We start from the raw sequence: 9304 nt of genomic DNA on the forward strand, positions 1-9304 counted from the left end.
CTTAGCCATGCATATTACTAATCAAAAATAAATTTTTGATATATTTACGGTAGGAAATTTACAAAATATCTTCATGGAACATGATCTTTACTTAATATCCTAATGTTTTTTGGCATAAAAGAAAAATCGATAATTTTGACCCATACAATGTATTTTTGGCTATTGCTACAAATATACCCCAGCGACTTAAGACTGGTTTTGTGCTCCAGGGTCACATTTAAGGTTATTTGTGCAGAATGTGAATCAGCCTTTACCGGTCACGGAGAGCAGGAGCTCAGTGGAATTGGATGCTTTGAAGAACAGCAGGTGTCCAGTGAGAGGAACAGGCTGTCGAAACACACTTCCATTCAGCTCCAGCAGCACAGGAACCCCAGCCTGCACTGAGCCTACAGCCGTATAGCTACTGCCGTTCACAGAGACCTCCAGCACACACACCTCACGCTCATTTGAGTCTTTATGATCCGTCTGCACCTGGTGGTTTGTGACAAAGGGACAGATTAGAGCACTGCTGGGAAAATAAAACACCTAGATGGCGTTGTGCTTTAACTTAAAATACAGAGTAGTTCAAAAATATGAAACTAACTGTAAAGAAGTCTTACTGTAATTCCTGTCTCTGCAGCTAGAGGCAGTGCATTCACCAAGTTGGGGCCTTTCTGAGGACCTTCAGTGAGCAAACCAACTACAGCTGCTGAGCTCAAAAACCCAGACGACTTCTTCAAGGACTCCCCTGAACAGCAAAAATAAATAAATACATATTTTATATATTATTGTTAAATTGTATATTCATATTATATAATAAAATGTTATATGTAAAAATACTTTTACAATAATATATAAAATATATATAGATATAGATATACTGTATAATATCTCAGCAAAATGCATACAAATCATGATCTTGCCACAGGATGGCATCAGTGCAATGATAAAATGTAATGCCATTTGACCAGAGCAGGGTTTTGAGTTTATGAAAAGCCAATAATTAATTAAATGGATTGTAAAATTATAAAGACATGGGGCTGCACAATTTAATTGAAATAAAACTGATAGAATTTATAAACATACTTTCAGATATATATATATAGGTTGCATATGAGATTATGTTATATGGCAGTTCATATTACAATCACAATATATAACAAAATAATTGCAATATAATTTTTGATGTGCAGCCCTATGCATAAAGAATTTTAAAAAGAAAACAATTTTCAGCTATTCCAGCTTGTTTGGCTATTTACATGACAAAAACTATACTTGAGTAATTGCAATTTTAAACTAAAGATATAAGTTTCCTAAAAGTTCTAAAACTTGATGTGGGTTAACTCGATTAAAAAAACTTTTCAAGGGTATCAACAGAATAAAAAGAAATTTCTCAGTAGAGTAGAACTATTACAATACAATAAAATATGTCTGACAGACAATGAGCTCTGATATGTACATCTGGGAGGGTTTGCGCCTGAGCAACTATGTAAGTCTTGTGTATTCTGTCCTGCATCATGTGAAAATGACTTGTCCCAACAGTTAGTAAAAGAAAATGTACATACTGTCCCAACAACAGGATTGATTTCTTGTCATTTGTTTTAAGCACTCAGCATTCAGTTAGTGAGTGAATGACAACAATTTTAACAACATATTGGGTGAATTACTCCACTTACCAAGTGATGTGACGTGGACCTGACTGTAAGGTTGTTTAGAAGCGGTGCAGGCCTTCAACACTCTGCCCATGGACTCTCCCAGCCGAATCCACTGATGAGAGTCAGGGGAGAAAGCACTGACCAACACCTGAGCATTCACCTGAGGATGAAAAAAAAAGGACTTAAAGTCGTGATCTTTCATTCTGTATTGTGACATACATCCGAGTGACACAGATTACTGAAAAAGAAAAGAATGTAGGGCAGGGACTTGGTTTTATGTATCGATTGTTCATTGGATGGAGGAGCTAAATGTGACCTTGCAGCCAATTGTAAGAAAGGGGCGGAGTTAAAACAGACTAAAAGATTGGAGAAGTCTGGCATGTCACCAGAAAGAAGTCTGCCTTGTCACTGGAAGATCGAGTTAGGATATTTTGATTTTAAAAAATGAGTTCCAAATTTAAAAAAAAATGCATGGATGAATTGTTCACTTTAAGATCAATAATACGCTAAAATTAACAGAGTTAATTTTTATTTCATGCTGACATTAAACAATTAAATCCAAGTAAAAATCAGAGTTGTAGGTGTTTTTTTTTTTTTTCAGTTAAAAAGTTTCAGTTAATATACTTTCTCCTGCCCCAATTTAATAATTTATGTAATTATAATTTTATGCCATATCAGCATCAAAGGCTATATTCATGGCAAACTCAAGAAAATTTTTTTTTTTAAATAGTCTTAATACTTCAATGAATTGCATACAATAATGTAACAATATTATTTTTACTAACAAACTAAATAAAAATCTTTCAAATTGATATTTGATAAAAAAAAAAAAAAATTAAATCTCAGAAGAAACTTCTTTAAAAATGTCCATTTATGTACTTTCAGAGTAAAAACATTTCCTAGTCCTCAATTTAATAGAGCTGTTCATTCATAACAAGTGTAATCTTTTCAGGGTGGGAGTTTGATAAATTGGATATTTTTTGGAGCTGTGATGTGCTGACATTTTCCTTTCAATATATCCTGTATAGATTTTATTTTTTTTTAATTCCTGATATTTCCAGGCTTTCCCTGACTGTGGGAATCCGTTTCCGGAATTTTCTTTGGGTTTTTAGAAAAGCAGTTTTGGATTTAAAAAGAAATACTGTATCTGTGGTGAAAATTACTTGAAGATTTTTCCATGTTTCGTTCTACAAATTAAAAGACTTACCCTAAATATATAAAAATGTGCATTATTTACAGCTACTTCGGTTATAATTGAACTATTTGACATAAGGATAATTTGTTATGATTTTACGTGATTAGAAAAAAAATATCCTCTCATAAATAAACAAAATGTCCTGAAAACTTTTCAGGGGGGAAATATTGCCCCCTCATAAAAAGTAATTTGACACTGTAAAACTAAGCATGACTCACGGCTCCCACTAAGGCTTTGCCCGCGGCCATGTCCACAATCTGCAGGGCGATATCTCTCCCACAGCGGGCCTGAGCTTCTTTAGTGCTGGCTCCCAGATGAGGACAGCTGATCACATTGGGATGGTTCACCAGTGCCCTGTCCTTTGGAGGCTCCTGAACCCACCGAAAAAGACATTATCAGTATTATTTTAAATATGTTTGCATGCAATGCCATTGACCAGTGGCAAGAAGCTAAAACCATTCTCAGTCGAAGTGATCAACAAGCTCTGACCTCCACAAACACATCCAGCCCCGCTCCTCCACACTGTCCCGACTCCAGAGCCCGGAGGAGGGCGGCTTCATCAATGATGCCGCCGCGAGCACAGTTCACCACCTTCACACCTTTCTTACACTTAGCAAATGAAGCGTCATTAAGGAGACCTGTGTAGCACATCAGCAAAAGTTTGATTTTACAGTGGGGCAATTCAAGTTAAATTAAATTAGAACCACAATATAGCCTAGTAGCGCAATTATTAAAATGCATAATAATAATAATACATGTTATTATCATTATTATTATTAAAATATAAATTATTATAATTATTAAAATAAAAAATATTATTATTATTATTAAATACATTATTTTAAATTTCATTTTAAGATTACACTAGATTAGCTGCATGTACCTCAGGACCAGGGTTATTATAGTTAACTAAAACTAAAAACAACACTGTTTATTAAAACTAAATAAACGTTAACTGAAATCAAATTAAATATAAAAAAATATATATATATTTTATTTCAGCTAGTTGTCAAGGCAACATTTCTCATTTTCATTTAGTTTAACTTGATTTACTAAAATAACTAAAACTGAAAAAATAAACACTATATAGACATGTTTTTAAAAAAAACAAACTAATAAAAATATGACAAAACACAACAAAATTACTAACACAACTAAAATTAAAATGGAACTTAAAAATATTACAAATAAAAACTTGATTTGAAAACTAATTTGAGATATTAATAAAACTATAATAGTATATCTAGTGATGGGCTCTTTCAAAACACTGCTTTGTGAAGCTTTGAAACCTTTGCGAATCGTGTTTCGAACCAGTTTTATACATTTGTAGATATTTTTAAATGGCACATTTGTATAATAAAAAGAGTTGTAGTTAAAGGGGTCCTATTATGCTTTTTCACTTTTTCAACTTTAGTTAGTCTGTAATGTTGCTGTTTGAGCATAAAAAAGATCTGCAAAGTTACAAAGCTCAAAGTCCACTTCAAAAGGAGATATTTTATTTAACAGAAATCAATTTTCAAAAACTACAACGAACTTGTTTGGACTACAACACATATTTTCCGGGATTTGTGATGTCACAAATATCGACGAATGGGAGCTGCACTAAAGAAGGCAATGAGTGTTATCACTATGTCGGAGACACGCTAGCTTTCCCAAGGCAGACGAACTTAGAGTGGTTACAATCATCCGGGTTTAAATCGCGCTCAAATTGATTTGATATTGTAGGGATGGGCGATACCAATTATTTTCTTTCCAATCCGATACCAAGTACTTTCAATACAAGTATCGTCGATACCGATACCGATACTCCAATGAAATATTCTTATGTGAGTGATTTTTATGTTTTTTGATAGCCATCATTATTAATATTAAATAAACTGCAATTGACACGATTCTTTTTTTACATTTATTAAAAAATACTGAACATTATTAATTAAATAAACATAGATAACACTGTAGGCTAGATAACAAAAATGGAACACGTCACACAAACCTTTTTCAATAATTGTCACATAATGTTTCTACATTTCTTCCCTTTATAGGTTTTTGAGATGAAACAAGTGAATGTTGACATTCTCCTCAAAAAGGATACAATGCTTCTGCATTTTTCCAGCAGGTGAAAGATTTCAGGAGATGCTTTTATTGCTTCTTTGACCACCAAGTTTAATGTATGGGCAAGACATGGGTAATGCTTCCACCCAGCCTTATGCACTGCAGAAACCATATTCGCACCGTTGTCTGTGACAACTGCAAGCACCTTTTCAGTTATGCCCCATTCTTCAGCTATTCTTTTCAGCTCTGCACTAATATTGTCAGCTGTATGCTGTGCACTGAAATGGCAGGTTTCTAACACAAATTCCTGCATTTGCCAGTTGTTAATAAAATGACAGGACACAGTTAGATATGCCTCTGTGGACCTTGAGGTCCACATATCCGTTGTGAGTATCACATGGTTTTCATTTTGTAATGTTGCCATTACTTTGGCTTTACAGTCTTCATACATGTTGTTTATTGTACCCTCCATCAGCTTTTTCCGGCTAGGGATTTGGTAACGTGGATCAAGAGTCTTGACAAGTGCAATAAATCCTCTGTCTTCTACCACTGAGATTGGCTGGAGGTCCCTCACAATCATCTCTCCTATGCTTCTTGTAATTGCTGATGCTCTCTGAGAGTCATCTATGAAATATAATATATAGATATTATGTTCTTGTGTTACAGGCATTAAGAATTTATAGTAAATCTCTCCCAGGTATTACTTGACACTTAAACTATGTAATTTATTTAATAAACAAGTTTTAAATGATATAAATAATATATAAATTATTTCATTAAGAATATCCACCATACCAGGTAACCGAAATAGATATCGGCTAAAAAAAAGTATAAAATGTTTTAATAAAAATCGTATAGTTTAAACTAAAATGTCCAGTTTAAATCTTTATACTCATATGCAGTGTAATATTCTGCTCCCCATGAAATACTGTAATATCTTCATATTTGAAACAATCTGTATTGTATAAAGTATAGGCTATAAATAAATGTGACTTGACTTTTGTATTCAAATAACCTAATCACCACTTGCACTTGGTACCTGGATAATGTCCACCTCTCTGAAAGGATTCTGCTAAAGAACTCTGCCTCAAGCCAGAAGATGGGGGTCGTGTCTCTGTTACCTCCTCTGCTCGCCTCAGCTGTACTTCGTCGTGCTCTTTAGGGTGTTTTACTTTTAGATGCTTTATCATATTTGTGGTATTGCCACAGTGGCGTATTGTTTTTTGACAACTGTCACATGAAGCTTCATCATTGTTAACTGGAGTAAAATAACTCCAGATTATGCTTCTTTTTCTTTCAGTCATGACCGCAGCCACGCACTCCAGTCCCTTTTTAAACCTGCGCTGCGTGTGCTTGCCTTTGACAGAGTGAGCGAACGCTTGACAAGCGAAGATACAGCGGAAGAAGATAGTTCCTATTGCCATTCCCATTTAAGTAAATATTTCGATACTATACTATGTACAGAATCAGAATCAGAATCAGAATGAGCTTTATTGCCAGGTATGTTTACACATACGAGGAATTTGTTTTCGTGACAGAAGCTTCCACAGTGTAACAGAATGACAGTGACAGGTAATAATGTAAAATATGTGAAAAATAATGCGTTTTTCGAACAACCTAATATGAGTGTTCTAGTACACCCCCAAAACAAAATCAAGACTTTGTAAAAGAGCATAACAGGACCCCTTTAATAGTCTCTTATTGGTCTGATTAACCAAGCTTTCCATAAAACAAATAAAACCAGCCCTACAATTTTATTAAGATAACACGTATTTAAACAGACACTTTATATTTAATGGCATTGGATGTTTTTTTTGGATGTTAATTGCATTTAATAGATTACACTTTCAGCAATTGGTTTGTAAAAGGTGTTTTCATGCATGTTTGGCCAGCAGCAGGCATCTCCAGCATGTGGCATTTCGAGCCCTGGAAACAGTGAATCTTTTTGCAAAGCAATTGGTTCAATTGATTCAAAGTTTGGAAAAGCTTTGTTTCTTCCATCACTAAGTATATCAATGATACTAAAATATCACTGCTCAGGATTTGAAACTGTAGTCTTGCCAATTTAAGCAGCAATATAAGATGTATCACAATATTTGTCAAAATAATAAAAAAAAGTGTTTAACTGAATTATACAGCAAGCTAGCAAAATGTTTTGTTTGTGTGTACCTGTGGTGGAGGGCATGAGTGGAGTATGGACTGTGATATAATCACACTGTGGCCACAGCTCCTCCAGAGACATCTGCTCCACACCCCAGCTCGCAGAAACCTCCGGAGGGGTGATGGGGTCGTAACCAATGGTCTATCAGGAATGCAATAAAAAAAAAAAGTTTTAATTGCATTTGCATTTCAAGTTAGGACAGTTTTTAGGACACAATGATCTTACCTTCATACCGAAGGACTGCATTCTCGTTGCCACCTCTTTGCCGATTCTTCCGAGCCCTACAATACCAAGAACTTTTCCATAGAGCTCTGCACCCATGAACTGCAAAATCATTAGCAAAGCACTCAGCCATCTAACACAAAAATGTGGAGCAACACATTCAGTGATCACGATCGATTAGTGACGACTGACTTAACAGACGGGAAAGTATGACTATGGAAATCACAACTGTTTTTTTAACTATGCATACTGTGCACAAACTTTCAGTATATTGCCAAAATGTGCAATATACAACAGGATGGTGCATGCAATACTCCATCCCATAGCCCTTTAAATACTGCCAACAGCCACACTGAGGACAAAAAGTGCACATACCTTTTTACGATCCCATTTTCCATCCTTCATTGACATGACAGCTTGTGGAATATGTCTAAGAAATATAGAACAAACAAACACATATACATACATATAATAAAAAATATTTAAAATATTTAACAGGAATATAGCAGGTTTTTTTATCAATTTTTTTTTTTTTTATATATATAATTCTACCCTAGATGTATGACCCAGAGACATACATCAGAGACTTTTAAGTTAAAACATATTTCATATCACAATAAATTATTCATCTCAAAACCCTTAAAACAATACTTTATTAAACAGTCATTTTGCCAGTTTACCTTGACAAGCTCATCAAAAAAGCACAGGTGAGCTCAGCAGCACTGATTGTGTTTCCACTCGGAGTGCTAAAAAATTAAATTATGAAAAAAAAATGAATAAACAAACAAATAAAACATTTAGGGGAAAAAATCCTGGCCATTCTACTTAAAAGTAATAGTTCATCCAAAAATTTTAATTTGCTGAAAATGTCCTCACCCTCAGGCCATCCAAGATGTAGATTAAGTTTGCTTTTTCATGGGAACAGATTTGGAGAAATTTATCAGTACATCACTTGCTCACCAATGGATCCTCTGAAGTGAATGGGTGCCGTCAGAATGAGAGTCCAACCAGCTGATAAAAACATCCCAATAATCCACAAGTAATCCACACCACTCCAGTCCATCAGTTAACATCTGGTCCCCATTGACTTCCATAGCACTTTTTTTCCACATTATGGAAATAAGTGGGGACCAGCAACTGTTTGGTGACAGGTTTGGAATAACTTGAGGGTGAGTAAATGTTGACAAATTTTTCATGAACTATTCCTTTAAATGATGAATTTGTTTCTTACAAACATGCAGCTTTTCACTTCACACAGTGTTAATTGATGGACTGGAGCAGTGTGGATTATTGTGATGTTTTAATCAGCAGTTTGGATTCTCATTCTTACGGCACCCATTCACTGCAGAGGATCCATTGCTGAGCAAGTGATGTACTGATAAATTTCACCAAATCTGTTCCCATGAAAAAAACTCAACTACATCTTAGATGGCCTGAGGGCGAGTACATTCATTTTTGGGTGAACCGTTCCTTTAACATCTCCTAAGATGCGTTTCATAAGAAAACATGACATGAGAGGCAAAAAATTATGATAATTTCATTCTCGAGTGAACTATTACTTTAAGTGTTCCTTTAACATCTCCTAAGATGCGTTTCATAAGAAAACATGACAGGCAAAAAATTATGATAATTTCATTCTCGAGTGAACTATTACTTTAAGAAAAGAAGAAAGAAAAGATCAACCTGCTTTAGCATTGAAAACAAACAGAATAGAGGTCAGAGCAAGACTCAACACGCTTCATTACTTCATGACAATAATGCCTCTCTTGGTTGCTGCATCCACATCCACGTTGTCAACTCCTGTTCCGGCGCGTCCAATGATCTTCAAGTTGCTGCCAGCATTGATGACATCAGAGGTAACTTTGGTTGCTGATCGGACGACTAAACCATCATAATTCTTGGGGGAAAGATATGTAAACAGAATTAGCATGTAAAACCAAGTTTATTAAGTTTTTCCCAAACCTTTCTAGGTAGGACAACATGTGACATGACAATACTGACAAGTCAACATGCATTCAGTACTGCTTTTTACTAATGCAC

General features: G+C 34.9%; 1 protein-coding gene across 1 annotated transcript in view; it reads right to left on the bottom strand.

Annotated features, from left to right (window-relative positions):
* Positions 1-9227, bottom strand: part of LOC107739676 (D-3-phosphoglycerate dehydrogenase) — a 12137-nt gene extending 2910 nt beyond the window's left edge. The window contains exons 1-10 of the mRNA XM_016551862.1: positions 9010-9227; positions 7945-8010; positions 7640-7694; positions 7268-7366; positions 7051-7183; positions 3319-3467; positions 3048-3200; positions 1656-1794; positions 600-727; positions 255-471 (exon numbers count right to left, since the gene is read on the bottom strand). Coding sequence (XP_016407348.1) covers positions 255-471; positions 600-727; positions 1656-1794; positions 3048-3200; positions 3319-3467; positions 7051-7183; positions 7268-7366; positions 7640-7694; positions 7945-8010; positions 9010-9194 — 1324 coding nt within the window. The 5' untranslated portion in view covers positions 9195-9227. The remainder of the gene's footprint in view (positions 1-254; positions 472-599; positions 728-1655; positions 1795-3047; positions 3201-3318; positions 3468-7050; positions 7184-7267; positions 7367-7639; positions 7695-7944; positions 8011-9009) is intronic.
* Between the last annotated feature and the right edge of the window lie 77 nt (positions 9228-9304).

Source organism: Sinocyclocheilus rhinocerous, unplaced genomic scaffold (assembly GCF_001515625.1).
Source record: "Sinocyclocheilus rhinocerous isolate Xijiao unplaced genomic scaffold, SAMN03320098_v1.1 scaffold1482, whole genome shotgun sequence".
Taxonomy (NCBI): domain Eukaryota; kingdom Metazoa; phylum Chordata; class Actinopteri; order Cypriniformes; family Cyprinidae; genus Sinocyclocheilus; species Sinocyclocheilus rhinocerous.